Genomic DNA, 19,500 nt, shown 5'->3' with positions numbered 1-19,500 from the left:
AATTATTTTAGAACCAATGCTTCATCATTGTTTTTCTGTTATCTAGCTTGTGTCATTGTATAAAAATGATATAGACCAGCTAGAGCTCATTCCTGGAGTCCTGCTGGATGTCAAAGGAGGCCATGGTGAACTTGTGTCAAATATTATTCTTGAACAATTTTATCGACTAAGAGATGGAGACAGGTTCTGGTTTGAAAATGAAGGAAATGGGTATGTGTTTTTATGTTTTAAAGAAGTACCACAATTTTAGACACCCCATGTAAGGAGCAGCTACTGTAATCTAAACATATATTAACTATTAATATAATATAAATGATAAAAGGGCTAGTGATGACCAGATAATAAGTAATTCATTTGGTGGTTCAACTTGAAAGGAATTCTTAATGTACAATAAGTTTTGTAACTTAGCAACATCATTACAAGGCAAATGTTTACATGAATGGTGGGATTTTGTGACCCTCGTCATACTAATGTGATGAAGTTTGCAATATAACAATGGTGTTATTGTGAAAAGTAAATCCAAGCAAGGATTTGAAAAGGTCTAAAGCAAAGTTTTATAGCCCAAGGTCTTATATTTAAATCAGATTTTGCTGTGTTTGTATCAATATTTTCTTTGCTTTGTTCATTGACATGGGTTTACTAATAAAGAATGGATATACCCCTTGGCTTTTTGCCTAAAAACTAAAATCTTTTTTTCAAGTAAATTAATTAGCATAAATTTATAAAAATAAGTTCATGTTATTTCCCTTTTGAAGTGGGGTTCCACTAGTTTAAAAACCTTCCCTGACTGCACTTCAAAAAGTGTCTTATTTAGTAAAAACTCAATTGAAAAGGAAAACAAGTCATAAACTTCTACCAATACACTTAATTGTGATACATATGTAGAATGCAGTTCAACGTAAAAACTTTGATGTTGCTAATTTCATTGAGAAGTGATAATTTTCTGGTAGACAGCCCAGAATTGGATGAAATCTCTAGTAACCATATCAAGTGAAGAAACAAAATGACTGATGCAAATGGAGTCAAATAATTTAACCCTTTCAATACATGTACATGTTTAACCTCCATCTGTAAACGCATCTGCACTTATTTGTTTTTCCTTTTAATGACTGTAGATGTTATTATTATTTATTGTTTTAAATAGCGCCATCATATTCTGCAGTGCTGCATAATGGGTACATGTAAATTGTATGCCTATAAATTGCACTATTACTGTGATTTGCTGTTGAATGGCTTAAGTGAAGTTGTTTGCTATTAATTTCAAGGTGTTTTTTTAAGCAGCCACCATCTAGATTTTACAACCACAAATTATTATTAGGCATGTAGTTTAAATGCAAACCAGGCATTTCGTCCACTGTTATCATTATTAAAGGCTTAACTGGCTAATTGAATTGAGTCTAATTAAGTGTGTGTTCATCACAGTTAGATCCTTGTACTTCATGCTACACCTACAAGTCTAATGGTGTCTTTCAAGAGTACAAATGAGATTATATTTGAAAGCTATGTTTAAATGACCACCATTTGTTATACTCTTTCTAGTTTATTTACAAAAGAAGAGATTGCCATGATCCGAAGAAGAAAGTTCCGTGATGTGCTGCTAGCTGTCATTGATGCAGAGGAAAACGACATTCAAGATAATGTATTTATGTGGAAGTCAGGTAAGGGGCTGTGTTTGCAAATTTGTCACTGACACAAATGGTATCAGGATACATGACATGTTCAGATATTGAAGGTTAAGTATGCTAGATGAGTGATATATTGAACACAATTTCCAATCCCAAGAAAAACATATTGACATTTAAATCATTCCTGTGATTGACTGCTCGTTGGTTAGAAATTCCACCAACTGCACTTCATCACAGTTGCTCTCCTATCTTGTAGACTACAAAAACCCTTTATTCTGTCAATGTCATTAATGCATTCAACATTTGCTTTTGTCTTGCAGGTGATCCATGTCCTCAACCTAAGCAACTAAAATCTCAGGATTTAGAATCTTGTGTAGCTTTTACAATAACTGAATATTTTGAAGGATGTGGTGCTGGCTTTGGAATCACTATTGCAGCTCTTTGTTGCTTTCCTTTAGGTAATGTTTTCCACTGAATGTTCCAAGCTTTGATGTTGTATTTTGTGTTCATGTCCATAGCCATAAAACTGTTGAAAAGCCATTTCATTGACTATATTCAGTTTAAACTTTATGTATTTTTTATGGCATCTTTGTTACTGATCAACATTACACCTCACAATTTAGCCGATCCCACAGCAATAATTCTTTATCTTTAATTATGTCCATTGCTGTACACGCTGTCTACATGGTACCAAATCAGTGTTCATTGTATTGTGTAAAGTCCAAACATAACATACTATCAGTTCATCTGTATAGAATATTTTTTTTTGCCATTTTAATTAATTAATTAAGCTTTTGCACAATCTTTTTATACTCAACCAAATGAGGGATTATGCTAAAAGACATTTGCCATCACACTTTGTCATGTTATATATATATATATAACTTCTTTCTGTGAATGTATGATTGTTCCTTGTTTCTAGAATAACACATTTTCTTTTTTTTTCGTAAGTGAGTTTACTCATGGCGTACATGGTAGCAAAATCCCAGAAGAAAGCATTCAGCAGAATGCAAATAAAAAGCAACAACGTTGGCTTCAATAATACAACTGGTTCAGATGGTATACCAGGTAATGAACAGTATAATGCTGGATTAAGATACAGGGACATAACATGAAAAAATTACCGAATTACTTCATCAAACTATGTAATATAAAATGATTCAATTTACTGACAAGTCCCTTCTGCAAAACACATTGACATTTTACAGAGACACATTTGGTAACATGCATGCATATTTCTATAATAGATATTTTAACATGATTAGCTTAGAGGAAAGACAGACCATTTGATATGAAGAAGTAGTGCTGACGAAACAGATAATAGGCTAAAGACTAAGATTTTTGGATATATCTTCACTGATAGGCTAGTAGTTACTTGGAATTACCTTCGGGTGTGTATAGGGTATGCATAAAACAATCCTAAACAAAGAGAGGAAAGTTTAAAGTATCACAGCAAATATTTTTTTTAAAGGCAGGTGGTTCCCATTCCAAAAATCCCTTTATCTTTGCCATATTTTTACTTCATCGTTAAAACTCTATTTACAAAGTATATCCTACGTTCTTGCTGATTCTGTGCTTTCTTTTTTCAAAGCCTTTGAATGGTGCGGTCCTGGAGAATCAACTCAACAAGTTTTGATTCAGTTTCATCCAAATCAAGCCATTAAAGTTCTAGATAACAGAAAAACAAAAGCCAGAGTTATACATTTACATAATCAGCAAAATGTTAATGTGGCCTTGTCAAACAATGATGGAAGCAAGGCTTTGTGTCTCAAGATCCCCAAAGAATATGACTTGGTGAGAAATAATAATAATAACAATAATATGTCTAAATATACCATATTAACCAAAGTCTTTCAAGTGAGAGAAATCTAGCTAGTTTCTATGTTATTCTATAAAATATATTTATTTCATATTCTGGTTCCGCACAATAAGAAATAAAGTGGACTAATTATTTTGGTTCTGACAAAGTATTTTTATAAGGATTCATGCTGGTATATTCCTCATAGGTAGACTAGAATGAAAATTAGGAAAAGCCTGATTTCTAACAATCTATCTGTTATGGTATAAATTATACCTTAAGTACCACAAGTTTAAAAGTAGCAAAGATTTGAAATGTGGAGGCTCACCCCCTCTTTGAGGAGCAGAAACTCTGAAGAGTTTACTGAATTATGTCTTTGTCGATACAAATACTTTAATATACTACCTTTTGTTACATGGTATATTGGAAACACAGAAACATAGAATTCACTGACAAATAAGAACCCATCTAGTCTGCTAACTTTTCCTGCTGTACGGACACAAACCTTGATCAAGCTAGCTTGTTACTGCATTTTAAAATTTCCTTGCTGTATTAGCCTCTAACACTTCCACTGGGAGGCCATTTCCACAATAACATTTCCAGAAATTAATGTATACATTAAATTTCCCATTTTAATGAGACTGTTCTTCGTTTTTTAGGTGCTTTTTTTCAGAAGCAAAGAAGACCGAACAGACTTCATAGAAAGATTTAACGAAATGTTTGAGGGGACTGGAATTTTTGTGTCATTTACTCAGTTGAAGGAAAAACATCTTTTAGATGCTTCCATTTCAAAAAAACAAAGACAACAAATATTGGAGATCTTCTTTAGACATTCTCTATCTCATGTATGAAACATTTTTTATTGTTATAGCTTTTTTAAGATGTGAAAGCAGCACAATATCTACATCCCAGAAACTCCAAACACTAAAAATATCTAAATATAATGGCCAGCAAAACATACAAATATGCATATGCAAAATACCCCGTGTCAAGCAATGCTTTTCAGCTAATTCCTCCTAGTCTATTCTTGTCTGAATTTGAGTGGGATGAGACATGAGTAGTTAGTCATTGTGCCTAAGGACATCTGGAATAAAACAGCAGCCCTGTAAGTGTATATTAGTACTCCAGACATCTGTACTCCAACACTACTTCCTTGTGTGGCAAATAACATAAATAATTCAGCTAATAATAACCATATCATACATGTATTCCATAATACCTCAGAAATCAAATGATATTTAAATTAAAATGTGCCCATCATTAAAATCGGGTTATGTTTTTTCTCCTAACAACTTCTCCACCTTTCCCCACACAAATAACCAATTCAAACACCTTCTAACACACCTCACATTGACCACTGCTGCCTACTTATAACTGTGCCACAGTCTAATTATACTGCAGCAAGTGTTCTCTTCACAGGAATAAAGCCACTTATTAACCGATGTCTTAATAAGTTTGGATGTTATGTATTAGTCAATGTAAAAAAAAAACTAAAAACAAAACACTTAAATCGTTAAGACACATACTAGCAACATAATTCATTCAGTTTATAATAACCTCATCATCTATGTATTCTACAATATTTTTTAATCTCTTCTAATGCAGGTACTTGAGATTGAGAAGGCAGATGCAGGAATACTTCACAGACAGAACATCAATGATGCACTAATGTGTGAGATTTCCAGAGATGAATTGGCAGAGTTGCTGGGGCTTAATCAACATGCCCACTTTGTAGAATCCATGTTTTCTGCTGCTGACAAGGACAACAATGGTTATTTGTCATTCAAGGAATTCTGTCATATTTTAGTGAACTTATTAAAAGGTGTGATTCATAAATGTTATATATGATAAAAACAGGAACACTATTTTTGTTTGTTTTATCATAACCATATGTTTTCATTGTAGTACATTCTACCTTATATTACTGTAACTATGGATAAGATCTTTGTCAAGATATGTTATGTAATTCCTTATGAAACTCATCCTTGCTGTTACCTATATCCATCAAAAATGGCTTGGCTTAACCTAATGAATTATGTCAAGTAGCAATATCCTTCATTCCCCTACATGTTGTGGAGTCTATGGGGAGTCTACACCTATAAAAATACCTATCCATCTTTATATATTACTTTTTCTTGTAGGTACTGCAGAAGATAAATTGAAATTTATGTTCTCCATGCATGATATCAATGGGAATGGAATGCTGACAAAGGAAGAATTCTCTAAAATGCTTAGGTACATAATTTATATTACTCCTCTACATGTGTTCATATTAAATATACAGAGTCTTAAAAACAAGACCAACTACATACTTCCGCGTAATGCATCTGAAAGTGCTTGCAAAATACTTATGATATGAAATACTTAAATAAGAATTTTTCTTGGTGTGTCTTTAAGGTACATTAAACTGTCCTTTTAAAGTATTAAGAAGTATTGCAGTGGATGTTTGTCGAATATTATCGGATAAGCTCTCTGTCATGCAGTTGTATCGAGCAACTCTGATGAGTTTAATTTAATTTAATTAAACTACTTCATTCAGTAGTTTCATTTCGTTGATTTTGTAGAGCTTGAAAATCAACTCTGGCCAAGTTGAATACGTGTTATTAGACTAAATGCTGTGTCTTTCAACAAACTCTCTGCAATATGGGTATATAATTTCCTTCAGTCAATACAACCAGAACTGTGGTCAACATAACATCGACAAATCTGTGCATGGAATAGACCCCATAGAAATACCCTGATTGCATAGGAAAACGTTAATATTTTAAGATAACTGTCCCTAAAATAACCATAATAAAAATAGGATCTTATGACTATATTTCATAATTTCAATTGCTTTATTATTTTCAGCTTTGCTATCTATGCTTTACCTAATAAAGATGTGTATAAAAGCAACTTGAATTGAAAAATATCCATAAATAGTGAATAAATGTAAAGTAAAAAACACACACAATGTCCATACCAATACTAAATTTAAAAATCACTTAAAGGTATTATATGTTAGTTCTGCTTTGCTTATTTTTTCAGATCTTTTAGTGAAATATCAAATTACCTGTCAAGTGAACAAACTGAAGAGGTGATACAGAGCATGTTTAGCGAGGCTGGGTTTCCATCTAAGCAAGAAATTACATGGGAGGATTTTCACTGCTTATTCAAGGACCACAAAAACACACTGAGCTACACAACTCTTCTTTCAAAAGGTGTGAATTAACTGGTTTTGTCCAATTTGCCCCAGCTCACGTTAGTGAATGTTCTATAATACAGTGATGTTACAGGTATACTGCTAAATTAAAGATCAATTATAGTTTGAGTCTTTACACTATAGATAATTGCAGACTAGGTGAGTCACATAGTATATATTAGCCATCAAATTATATGTTTGTATATGTAAGACATTTTTTGTCTGTTTTTTTACTGATACTCCTTTATTGTGTTTACTTTTTGTCCTTTTTCCTATGCCTTGTGCCTTGGGAAGATCTGTAGTGTTAATTCTGAATCTTTTTCATAAGACAATGTATGATTGTCCAATTTGTATCCCATATGCCATAATTGTGTTACAATGTTTGTACCACTTGGATGTGTACAACATGCAATTTACAGAATTCAGGAAATAGTACAGTAAACTCTTTACAAAAATTAAGAATGAAGAAACCGATTAATGACTTTTATACTGCGTAAAGTTTAAGCCATTAGATGCATACTTATCCCTCATGGAAACAGTAAGCATTCATTTTTGAAAATATGCAAATTAACATCCTTCTTATAACCTATTCCATTGAATAAACAAAGGTAAAGTGTGAAATGTAACCAGGAAACAATATATAATTCACCACTTCTTCTAGCTGTACAGTTACCATGCTTTTTCAAATTCTTTTTTCAGTTTTAAAAGTCAACACAGAAAATCCTATTGCTATTGTGTAGCATTGTTCAATATTTATTTCCTCATTCACCCACATTCCAAACTAGTTAAAGATCAAATGAATAATTCATATTAACTTCTATAATGTATTACCTTTTCATTCATGAATAATCCTCTAGTTATGAAAATCTGTATTTTTTTATACTTTTGCTTCCTGGACAAGGCACATCATAACTAATTATGATAAATAGCTTTTGAAATCTCAGTACAGTACAACCTCGTTGCCCCAGTGGGACTTATTATGGCACACACTTAAAAGTCACTTGTATCATATATATGAATAAAACAGGAATTGAACCTATGCATTATAACCTACTAATTTTCATTTTGTACACCTTTACATACCTTATTTATCTCATTGATTCTATACCTCTACTTCCAATGGAGGCACTGTTGAGATACAAAGATTTTTTTTTTTTAAACGCAGACAGTTTTTATCCTTACCTCTCAAACGAACAAGAACAACATATATGTGCAAAAAATACATTCAACTTTCAAAATATTGAAAATTATAATGTGAAAAATATATTATTCACATAAACATTTTTATATACAAGATATATGTTTTTATTATTAAAATTGCCATTACTCGTGTATTGTCAGTTTGACCAAAAAGCAATGCATATTTGGAATTTGCAAGTTTATATACTAAGCACTCATTTTTCTTCTTTATAGGTCAAGCAGTTCCTGTGGTGAACAAGAAAAACATTACCAGCAACGTTTCATTTATAAGCAGAAACAACCAAAATTATTTAAATAGGTATTTATATAATTCAATTACTTTACTGTGTTTGGATTACATAAAAAGCAAATTCTCATTATATTACAAAATGTGTTATGTGAAATTAAATCCAATGGAGGGAATATGTATCAATAAATGGGTAAAAAAATGTTGGTTTGGAAAAAAATATAATGGAAGTCTGGTAGGATATAGAAAAGTTAGGGATGTTGGACATGCTTGTTATATTTGTACACTGGTATGACATTTAAAGTTGATGAGGAAGAAGAGTAGCATGAACATTCATAAGGTAGAGGAGTGGTGCTAAAGAAAATATAAAATTGTAGAATGAAGGAAAAAGGGTTTATTATAGGGTTCATTAATACTTCACGTGTTGAGACTACATTTCTCATGACTTTCAGCCAGTCTAGTGTGTTAAGTATTATGGACAAGTGAGTACTCAACAACTAGAGTGCCAAAGGTTAGCTTTTATAGTAAACATAAACTTTTGTTGACTGCATCTACAATAATATTCAGCCAGCCATATTGCTAGCTGAATTTCATGGGAATTGCAATTATAGACTGGGGTTGTGGTGGCCTACACTACACACTAACTTTATGGTTAACTGCAGCTCCTATGATCTCCTAGGTTAGTAAAACTTAAATATAGACAAGACAGTGAGTCAATCTGTATGGCAAATAGTGTGTATAACAAAAGTTACAATACACAACAGACATCATCATCTGTTGTTATATGATTTTCTGTCATTTAGAAATGAAGAAAGTATGACTAAACTGGATTCAGAGGCACAGGAGCTCCGAAACAGGTTGAGCAAAAGGTATGTATTTTTCACTTTCACAATCTTGAATACTCTAATTATAGATTTTTATATATATATATATATATATATATATATATATATATATATATATATATATATATATATATATATGTTATGTATTCAGGAACACCACTAACTCAACTCAGCCAAGAATATACACAGAAGCAAGAAGGATAAAATATGAGTCAAGGAAACTCCGGCAAAAGATTCAGCAATTGAAGCGTTTGATTGAAAATTATAAACGACATATTGTGTGTGTAACAATATTTTATGGGATATCAGCTGGCCTATTTGCTGAACGAGCCTACTGTGAGTATATCTTTTTTATTGGAGATGTTTTTCCCAAGCCACATTCAAGAAATAGTTTATATCCGCAGCAAGATTTCTGCAAGGACTGATTATGTAGAATAGTGCCAAAATTGCAAGCAGGCCTGAAAATGAAAATTAGCTGAATTATAGATCCAATTGAGGGAACTTTCAGATGCAATTTCAGGTGACAGATATAAACTTGAACAAGGAGACTTCTACTTTTGGTAAAATTACATTCAAGAAGACTGAAAATAACCAACTTGTTGAAAATTAATGATCTTAACATCAGATAAACATGTGTTTACGGGGTGAATATTTTTATATGATTAAAATTAGTAATTTCTGTTTTATTTAATACTATTAGTACACTGCCCCATTAAACGATATGCTCAGCTATAAGGATAGTATAGGATATAGGCCAGTATTAGTGAATGAACACAATGAACACAATCAAGTACATATAACAGTTTAGTCCTCATAAATAATGTAGGGATAACAGGTGACACATCATAATTGCAAATATATATTTTTTCCTCTTCAGATTATGGTTTTGCTTCTCCATCATCTGGCGTTTCTCAAAGTACATATGTGGGCCTAATTATTTCTCGAGGTTCAGCTGCCAGCATTTCATTTATGTTTTCTTATCTGCTTTTGACCATGTGCCGGAATTTAATAACATTTCTCCGTGAGACCTTCTTCAACCGATACATTCCCTTTGATGCTGCAGTTGACTTCCATCGTTGGATAGCAATGAGTGCTCTTATCCTTACAAGTAAGTCCATGACCCAATTGTTTCACAGTATACAGCAGAGTTATAATTCACTAATATCAGAGAACAAAGCAATCATTTAATGTATACTAATGTATAACCTTTGAGTTTGTTTTCTCTCTTCAAATACAGTCTGAAAATATCTTTCTTTATCATTGGTCGTGTGGGACAACCAATATTTTTACAAGGCTGAGTTCTGAAACTGTAGTACCTTATATGTAGATCATATGTGAATAAGCCAAATTGCAATACATTTAAAAATAGCATAGAATAAGCAAACCCCATAAATAAGCCAGCATCAGGAACTTTGGAGAAGGAAAAGTCATTTGGGTCACAATCCATAGGTTAAAGTTTTCCAAAAACAAGTTAACATTACAAATGAGTACAGAATTTCATGTGAGATGGGATTATCTAGCGTGATTAAAAAAACAGCCACAGATGAAGGTGAAAATTAATCTTGTGTACAGGTGAATAGGTCCTAGAATGTAGCATGCATTTATATTTCAGGCAATGATACACAGAATGCCATCCTGTTTGCTTGTACAGGATGAAGGAGATATATTTTTGGGTTGCTGGTTCAGAAACATCTAAGATCAATAAAAGAGTTAAGCAAGGATGACAGACCTAAAACAACTCATTAAAACAAAGAAATAAAGTGCTGCGCAAAGTTTACAAACGACACCACAATATGTGCGGAAATTAAATAATACTTAAATTCATTAAAATGGATTCTTCAATAGGTTCCTCTGTTGAGAAGCCCATAGAGCCCCTTCTGGGGAATGGAGTTTCTTCTTTGTACCGGTGTACCAGAAAAGACCGGAGGAGAAGGAATTAAAAAAGTAGTAACTTTAATATAAATAAAAAAATATAGTATCTTACATATAAGAACACTTTAACGCTCCCGTGGGAAGGACCGGAATAATGCTGTGTTATAGCAGGAACAGCTTGGTTCTCTCAGGATTCCTCTGTGTCCACTTCCTCAATGGGCGTATTCAGCACAACGCGTTTCACCAGTCGGCTTCCTCAGGTGCACCTGAAGAATCCATTTTAATGAATTTAAGTATTATTTAATTTCCGCACATATTGTGGTGTCGTTTGTAAACTTTGCGCAGCACTTTATTTCTTTGTTTTGTGTATTATCCTTTACACACTTGTGGTCAGTGTGTTGGTTCTGCAGCACCAAGGTATTATACTTGTTTAAGTTGTGTCATTACACCAGATATCTGGCATTTTCATTTTAAGCGCTGAGTATCACTTTTTCCTTTTCACTAAAACAACTCATTACTTTCACCAACGTGAATGTTTTTTCGCCACACGTTCATTTGAAAACTGCACTAATTTATCGCATTGCTGAGAGTTTTTTGAATTTGTTTAACTGTCTGACATCCTAGACATATGGCCAGGGGACCAGTGCCATAACCCTTGACTGTCTTTGATATTAAAGATGAGGAGCATACATACATTTCTAACTGGATTTCAGGGAAAGTTTTTGGATTTTTAAGAGTATCATTTTTCAACAGTGTACTTTTCATTTTCTCTCTGTAGTTCTTCATGCAGTAGGACATTTGGTCAATGTCTACATATTTTCGATCACCCCGCTCAGTATTCTCAGTTGTCTCTTTCCTACAGTTTTCAGTGATGATGGGTAAGTGATCAGATCACCCTTGGGCATGTGGTAGGGTTTGCCAAATAAGTTTGCAGTTCCTCTCATGGATGCAATGCATTTATTGGCCTCCAAACCTCAAAACTCTTTATTGATGGCCTCAAACTTTATTGCGAGCAATTCTTACACTTGACAAATTTTGCACAAAATGAAGTATATTCCTGCAGTTAAATAATTCAATAATTAAAGTAATAATATTAGTGAACAACCTTTGCATGCCCAATTTTAAAAAAGGCTGGAGGAGAAAGTATGAAGAAAATCCACAAATTTGCATATATTAAAATACATTGGAATCCATTCAAAATGGACTTGGATATGCATTATATTTTTTTACATGGGGACTAGACTGTTGTGTCTATATCCACAATGCTATCTTTGTAACTGTATCATTTGGTAAGACTATTTGGTGATCTTGCTTTGTGGCCATAGTAGGCCAGCACGCCAAAATATGGGCATGTTTACTGGAATTCACACATAAGAATATATCCTTATTATACATAAGTAGACTTTCACAATTATTTTGTAGTTGATACTATTGTACCTGCTACTAATACATTGCAAATTTCCATTCACGGTATGCTTTATAAGTATAAATGTAAGATATGTTGTATCTTAACCCTTTAAATGTTAAAATGATTACACTTTTGTTTCAATAATATTAGATCTGAGTATCCACAAAAGTATTACTGGTGGTTTTTTGAGAGTGTGCCAGGTAAGCATTATTATGTTATATACTCTGTTTTTATTTCCTGATACAATCGCATTGCTAATTGCTGACTCATTCTAGATTAGATATGGTCTTCTAGAGAAATGTTAAAATAGTATATTGCCTTGTGTATAAATACATCACTTATAATAAATATCTGTAATAGCAAATACAACTTTAGGGTTTAGGTTTCCAAATACTGAAATAATAAGTGCAAACTTAATTAAAATGTATTTAAAAGAACAATGTTATTGATTTATTTTTTTCAAAATCACACATAGCACTGGATATTCTGGCAGTTATATTAGGGATTGCTATTGCATACAAATATATGAATGTAGTTTGAGAATTACATTTAAAAGTTTCTTAGTTGAAATGAGTGCTCTTTTAGGTATTACAAAAAGTTGGAAGTGCCCTGCTCCATAGCTATACTATGGAAAATGCATGAAGATAAATGAATAAAAAAACATTTTGTTTTATGCATTTCAATCTTTGTTTTGCACCTTGTGGAGATGTTAGCTTTAAAGTAAGTTAGCTTTGTAATCAACACTTGTGTGTTTCTTGCAAATAATGTATACACTGTGAGAACCAGTTAGCTAAAAAAAGGAAACAAGAAATTTTAAATTTAAGTACTGAATCCATTATTCAGTAGCGTATTTATACAAATGCCCACTAATTATTAATAAACATTAACATATATGACAGGACTCATCCAACATTGTTTAAGCAGGACACTACTTGTTCCTAATCTGTCGCCATTTCAAATTGTTTTGAACAGAAACCATTTTCATAACTCTGTGCCAATTTAATGAGATGTCCATTTTGTTTCTTAAAAATTCTAGGCATGACGGGAGTGCTTCTTCTTGCTGTCATGGCTCTGATGTATATTTTTGCATGCCACAATTTCCGACGTGCCAGTTTCCGTTGGTTTTGGCTAACACATCACCTCTACGTCATATTCTATGTATTGGTAGGTTTAGTAGAAAGACTACGAAAAAAGGAATCAGCTACACATTTATATAATGAGACATTGCATTTATAATATTTTCAACTTTGACAAGATCTGTCTTTTTTGAGATGGTTACATCAACCAAATATAAAGATCATTTATAAATAATTAAAACATCCCTACAGACAATTAATGATTTACTTGGAGTTTCTGCGCAGTAAACCATGCACAATTTGTTATTTATACACACGTATAAAAAACAGTATTTGATATTTATTAATTTGTGTACTGTGTTTATCGCTGTAAAATCCACATTTAGTGACATTTGGCCGTCGTGTTTGTTTAGGATATGTTAGGATGAGTTGCACTATAAAACCACAAAGTTGTATGTGATCACATAAACATATTTTACAGTATGTATGGGACACAAAAAAAAAAGAGGTTTGCCCAAGGTCCCACTAGAATTAGACAGTCCTGACTAGTATAAGTTAAAATATTAAAACATTTTTTTTACTGGAATTCATTATTCTACAGACATGTCCTTTACTCTTATAACCTTCACATTGCAGACTATCATCCATGGCAGCTTTGCTCTAATCCAACAACCACGGTTTCACTTATTCTTCATTGTCCCAGCCATGATCTACGTAGGAGACAAACTGATTAGTTTTAGCAGGAAGAAGATAGAGATTGATGTTTTTAAAATTGTGCTACTTCCTTCAGGTAACTTTCTATAACATTTTTTGTGTGGGTAGGATGTAAGTTGTGTGGGTAACATGTGAAATACCGTATTTGCTCGATTATAAGACGACCCTGATTATAAGACGACCCTCCAAATCTGAATATTAATTTAGGAAAAAAGAAAAAGCCTGAATATAAGACGACCCTATAGGAAAAAAGTTTCACCAGTAAATGTTAATTCATGTAAACTATGTGAACAATTGTTTGTTAATAAAAGCTATGATTGAGAAAAATATTTTGTTTTTATTTCCTTCTATTTTCCAACCTGCCCCCCAGTTATGCACATCTGCCCCAAAAATGCCTTATACCCCTATATGCCACTGTGCCCCATGATATGCCTTTTAACCCTCTAAATGCCACTGTGCCCCATGATATGCCTTATACCCCTATATGCCACTATGGCATTAAGGGGGTTAAAAGGCATATTATGGGGCAGAGTGGCATATAGGGAGGTTTAAGGCATTTCAGGAGGCAGAGTGGCATTAAGGGGGTTAAAAGGAATTTCATAGAACACTCTGCCTCCAGAAATGCCTTATGCCCCCCATTTAACACTCCCTCTCCCTCCCTCCTCCAAACTTACCGGTGCTTCTGACTCCCCTGTCATGTAGCCGGGGCAGCGTGTAGATGTCTGCGGGGAACTCTGATCTCTGACAGCCGGGGAAGGTCTGCGCGATGGACGCAGACGACCCCCGCTACTAGCCACACCTCCTTCCGGCTGCAGCGTAAGTTGTCTATGCGAATGGCGTAGACATCTACACGCTGCCCCGGCTCCACACCTGGGACTCAGAAGCACCAGTAAGTGGGGCGGGGGGGGAGACAGGAGGCTCTGGATCTTAGTCGTCTCATAGTCAGACCTATTTGAGGTCTGATTATAAGACAACCCCGATCATAATCGAGCAAATACGCTATAATCTGTTGAAACAGTAAACATGTGGAGTTTTCACCTTGTATCTATGTGGTTGAAACCTTATAAGGATCAAAACTACCGGTATTTTAAATGTTTTTGTCATATATTGCCATATTATGCTAGCCTGTTGGTTGCACTTTTTTTTTTTATGACAATACCTCTTAGGAGGCAGATCTTCAAGTTCCAGACGTACAGACGTAGTAAAGAATGTTATCACTTTTGATTAAGGGTCAACTGAACTCATGAAGTCACCCCACTTTGTTTGTATCCCTCACTTATTTTTGTAAACAACACAGTTTCTGATATATGGTCATCAGATGAATAAGAGATTTTCTACATTATAAAGGCCTCCAACTTTACTTCAACAACTAACAAAAAAAACTTACATTAAAACTTAAAAGCCAACAATACAAAATGCTACCCGCCTAATGAATTACACAATTTTACCAAACTATTCACAGATAATTTGGATACTCTTTTAACCCATATTTCTCATTAACCGTATTCTCTGAACACTTTCTTTCAGGTGTAACTCACCTCCAGTTCCAGCGCCCTTCTGATTTTGATTATAAATCTGGACAATGGGTGAGAATTGCTTGCTTAAGTCTTGGCACAAATGAGTATCATCCTTTCACTCTGACTTCAGCACCACATGAGGAAACATTGAGTTTGCATATAAGAGCAGTTGGCCCCTGGACAACTCGTCTGAGGGAGATTTATTCAGCGAGACCATATCCCAAGGTATTTATGCTTACTTAATTTACACTTAATTAAACCACAACTGAAATTGAATATTCGGGTAGAATAATAGTCTGAATTGTTGGTCAAGCTAGAAAGAGTTTAAAATAAGGTCCAATCGGAGTGCACATGGTGCAAGTCTCAAACGCCCCTCTGATCTGACCCACTACTTTACTCCCACTTTGCTCTGACCTGCCCCCTGCAGGGCTTAATCCCTGTGGGTGCACAGGAGATCAGGCTGTCAAACTCACAGCCTGGTCTGCTTTCTGACAATTAGGGTCATAATTTGTGGTCCCAGCTGTCAGATTAAATGTTATGGCACTCTGATCATCATTACTTTGAAAGGGGATTTAAATATGTATGGAATTTCAAGCATTTCCTTAGTGTGAAGTTGCTGGAGAGAGCGAGATAGCTGAATCAAAAAAGTGCATGTCATTTAAATGATGGGCAGATATGCTAGTAAAAATGTTAAAATGTTATAGCCGGGTGAGCAGTCATATGACTTGAACCCAAGAGGAGAGTAGAACTGCAAGCAAGAACTAAGATAGCTCAAACAATTTCTCCTGGTAATCACTTTGGTAGCATGGAAGCTCTCTTGATTTATTTTCTTCAATAAGTGCTAAACAGTATGCTATAACTGTGTTTGGTGTTACATATCATAAGCAAACATCAATGACATTTGGTAGGGCCTTGTAGAACAATTTCCAATCCATATACACAATTTAAGGATTTACAGTACAAGAGCCTGAAAAAATGGTAAGTCATGCTTATACAGCCATGAATTTCTTCTTTAGCTGAAAGTCTCCAATGCAGGAATCTAAAAACTGAAATTTAACCTTACTTATTCTAATGAAAGCTCCACCACTCATTGAATTAGGAAAAAATTATTTAATTCTTTTACCCCTTCAAAGTTCTTGAAGCATTATTACATTATCTTTCAGGTATTGAATTACATACGTTACATAGAAGGCTGCATACCATTTTAGATATTTGGGCCATGCACTATAATATAAATAACAGAATCTAGGGGTTTCCAGGACTGCCAAGAAACTTACAGACAGTAGCAATGTGCAAAAAAACCCCACACAGACACATATTAATGCATTTTTCTTAATTCATGTTCAAACTCTAATACATGGATTCATTTAGTCGTTTGCAGCTTTAGGGCTGGGAGATACCATTGTGGTCTGTATCCAGCTCAAGATCCCTAGCTGAATGTCAGTTGTTTGCTGTGGAGGTGCTTGGTGTTTCTTACCAATTTCTGCATATAATCTTAGCATCTAATAATTAATTTGATCACCCACTTCAAAGTTTTAAAATTAAAATACAAAACTATTTTAGCTTTACCTGGATGGACCATTTGGAGAAGGGCATCAGGAGTGGAATAAGTTCGAGGTGTCCGTATTAGTTGGAGGTGGAATTGGTGTCACACCCTTTGCCTCCATTCTTAAAGATCTGGTGTTCAAGTCCTCAATCAATTCAAGGATCCACTGCAAAAAGGTAAGAATATTTCCCACAAACCTTAACCAACAATACGGCAACATGACAGTTGCAGATTCCGTCTATATATTGTACTCTAACACATATTTTGTACAGATAGGCACCATGCTATGGAAAATAGGCTGACTAGATAGGTGGAATAGTTCTTATTTACTGTCAAACTCTTGTTTTGTAAATAATATATCCTTGCTATTTAGGTTTATTTCATTTGGGTTACACGCACGCAGAAGCAGTTTGAATGGCTGACAGATATCATTCGAGAGGTAGAGGAAAAAGACAAAGGAGAACTACTATCTGTCCACATCTACATTACACAGTTGGCTGAAAAGTTTGACTTCCGCACAACCATGCTGGTAAACTAATAAATAATACTTTCTTTTGTTAATGGCATGATAAAGGATAAAATAGTGTTAGCAGTTATAACAAATGTGGTAAAACTGTAGATCAAAACTAATTGTACACGGCCATCAGTGTCTGTGCATTATTGTTGCATGATATTAAGTTATACCTCCATCTTCCCTTAATGTCAATTATATGGGAGATATAGATAAAATCAAAGTAGATTCACAAACTTTACAAAAATAAAGATCTGCATGTAATCTCTGTATCAAACTTTTGTTTTAGTATATCTGCGAACGTCACTTTCAGAAAGTTCAAAACCAGAGCCTGTTAACCGGCCTCAGTTCAGTTACGCATTTTGGGAGGCCGCCATTTATGGGTTTCTTCAATTCTCTACAATCTGTCCATCCAAAGGTTAGTAACTTATACTGTACCTCATAACACTTTTGGATACACTATATGTTTTGCAAACTGTATTTGAAATTAGCTTGTTTACTTGCATTTAGACGGACACTTGGAATGTATTGTGATCATATAATAGTTTGATCAACAATACTGTTTAATGAAGCTTTTGAAAACACCCAGGCAAACTACAGCTTGATTTAATATTATCCATGAAGCCACCAAAAAATACAGTTTCGATTTTAAAATAAATAATAAAAAGCTAGGTTTGTTATTCAAACCATCATTTAGCACAATACTTTCACATTAAATACATTTTAGGGCTGGTAGCTTTGGGCCCCAGGGCCAGCTCCCACCTCTGCAAACCGAAAGTCCCAATCACACATTGTATAAGTAAACCTTATAAGTATTAAATGTAAAGAAAAAACATATGTTCAGTGAGAAGGTGGTGGGTAAGTGGGTAAGTATCAGAAGTACTTACAAGTGAAACAATGTGATCATCTATGGGATATAAGCATTTACACTAAGCCTAAGATAAGGCAAAGAAACAAGAATTGTTTTACAGAATATAGACAGAAAATGGGCATGTTAGATGGACAAAATAGATCTTATCTACCTTCCAGTTTCATATTTCTAGAGTTGCCAATACCTAAGAAAATATATTCCAAGACATGTAATCAATATATGCAGTTAGTCTTGGGAAAGCCCAGACTCTCGATGAGTACCAGAATAAAATATGCTGGCTGATAAGAACTATTCAGCCCATCCAGTCTGCCCAAGAATGTCATACAAGTAACATCATGCATTAGCAACTTAATAATATTTGGACATTTATTCACCAAAAGGTCAAGAAAATTGGTGTGTTCAGCTGTGGTCCACCTGGAATGACAAAAAATGTCGAGAATGCTTGCCAGAAACTGAACAAAAGGGATGAGTCGTTGTTTGTGCATCACTATGAGAACTTCTGAAGATTTTCCATTGCCTATTTTCAGGATGAGCATGTGAAAAATGAAGAATAAAATCATACTTGCCTGTTTCATTATACAAAGTAGTTTAAATGCATCATCATGTTTTAGATTATACAGAAATATATGTATATGTATACTTTTACAATTCTTTAGGTTAATTTAGAATGAGTATATCTCCAAACATAACATATAAATATTCACATGTATACAGGTTTTAACATCATTAAATGTCTATAAGTTTGTTTCTTTTTGTCCTTCAGTGCATTTATTTTTGCAATATTTAGTTAAACAGTGAGGGACTAGTCTGGCAGGGGAGAATAATGAGGCAAAGTAATATATACAGTAACATAGTAACATAGTTCATAAGGTTGAAAAAAGACCAAAGTCCATCAAGTTCAACCTATATACCTATTGTGTCCCTACTGTGTTGATCCAGAGGAAGGCAAAAAACCCTTATGAAGTAGATGCCAATTGCCCCATACCAGGGGGAAAATTCCTTCCCGACTCCAAATATGGCAATCAGAATAAATCCCTGGATCAACGGTCTGTCCCTGTTAATCTAATATCCATAACTTGTAATATTATTGCTTTCAAGAAACACGTCCAG

At 34.0% G+C, this 19,500-nt stretch overlaps 1 protein-coding gene across 1 annotated transcript in view; it reads left to right on the top strand.

Annotated features, from left to right (window-relative positions):
* Positions 1 to 18,893, top strand: part of LOC149297741 (dual oxidase 1-like) — a 34,712-nt gene extending 15,819 nt beyond the window's left edge. Inside the window, exons 13-34 of the mRNA XM_089488197.1 lie at positions 47 to 210; positions 1,540 to 1,658; positions 1,946 to 2,083; positions 2,577 to 2,693; positions 3,217 to 3,419; positions 4,083 to 4,268; positions 5,029 to 5,245; positions 5,565 to 5,658; positions 6,451 to 6,623; positions 8,018 to 8,102; positions 8,834 to 8,899; positions 9,027 to 9,211; positions 9,753 to 9,983; positions 11,526 to 11,625; positions 12,306 to 12,355; positions 13,192 to 13,319; positions 13,868 to 14,021; positions 15,473 to 15,687; positions 17,026 to 17,184; positions 17,382 to 17,537; positions 17,809 to 17,937; positions 18,771 to 18,893. Coding sequence (XP_089344323.1) covers positions 47 to 210; positions 1,540 to 1,658; positions 1,946 to 2,083; positions 2,577 to 2,693; positions 3,217 to 3,419; positions 4,083 to 4,268; positions 5,029 to 5,245; positions 5,565 to 5,658; positions 6,451 to 6,623; positions 8,018 to 8,102; positions 8,834 to 8,899; positions 9,027 to 9,211; positions 9,753 to 9,983; positions 11,526 to 11,625; positions 12,306 to 12,355; positions 13,192 to 13,319; positions 13,868 to 14,021; positions 15,473 to 15,687; positions 17,026 to 17,184; positions 17,382 to 17,537; positions 17,809 to 17,937; positions 18,771 to 18,893 — 3,192 coding nt within the window. The remainder of the gene's footprint in view (positions 1 to 46; positions 211 to 1,539; positions 1,659 to 1,945; positions 2,084 to 2,576; positions 2,694 to 3,216; positions 3,420 to 4,082; positions 4,269 to 5,028; positions 5,246 to 5,564; positions 5,659 to 6,450; positions 6,624 to 8,017; positions 8,103 to 8,833; positions 8,900 to 9,026; positions 9,212 to 9,752; positions 9,984 to 11,525; positions 11,626 to 12,305; positions 12,356 to 13,191; positions 13,320 to 13,867; positions 14,022 to 15,472; positions 15,688 to 17,025; positions 17,185 to 17,381; positions 17,538 to 17,808; positions 17,938 to 18,770) is intronic.
* Positions 18,894 to 19,500: the final 607 nt, after the last annotated feature.

This window comes from Sceloporus occidentalis, unplaced genomic scaffold, assembly GCF_023333645.1.
Source record: "Sceloporus occidentalis isolate IW3139 unplaced genomic scaffold, rSceOcc1.0.p SCAF_37, whole genome shotgun sequence".
NCBI lineage: Eukaryota > Metazoa > Chordata > Lepidosauria > Squamata > Phrynosomatidae > Sceloporus > Sceloporus occidentalis.
Note: the sequence above shows the minus strand (reverse complement) of the source record. Positions and strands in the feature narration are given on the sequence as shown.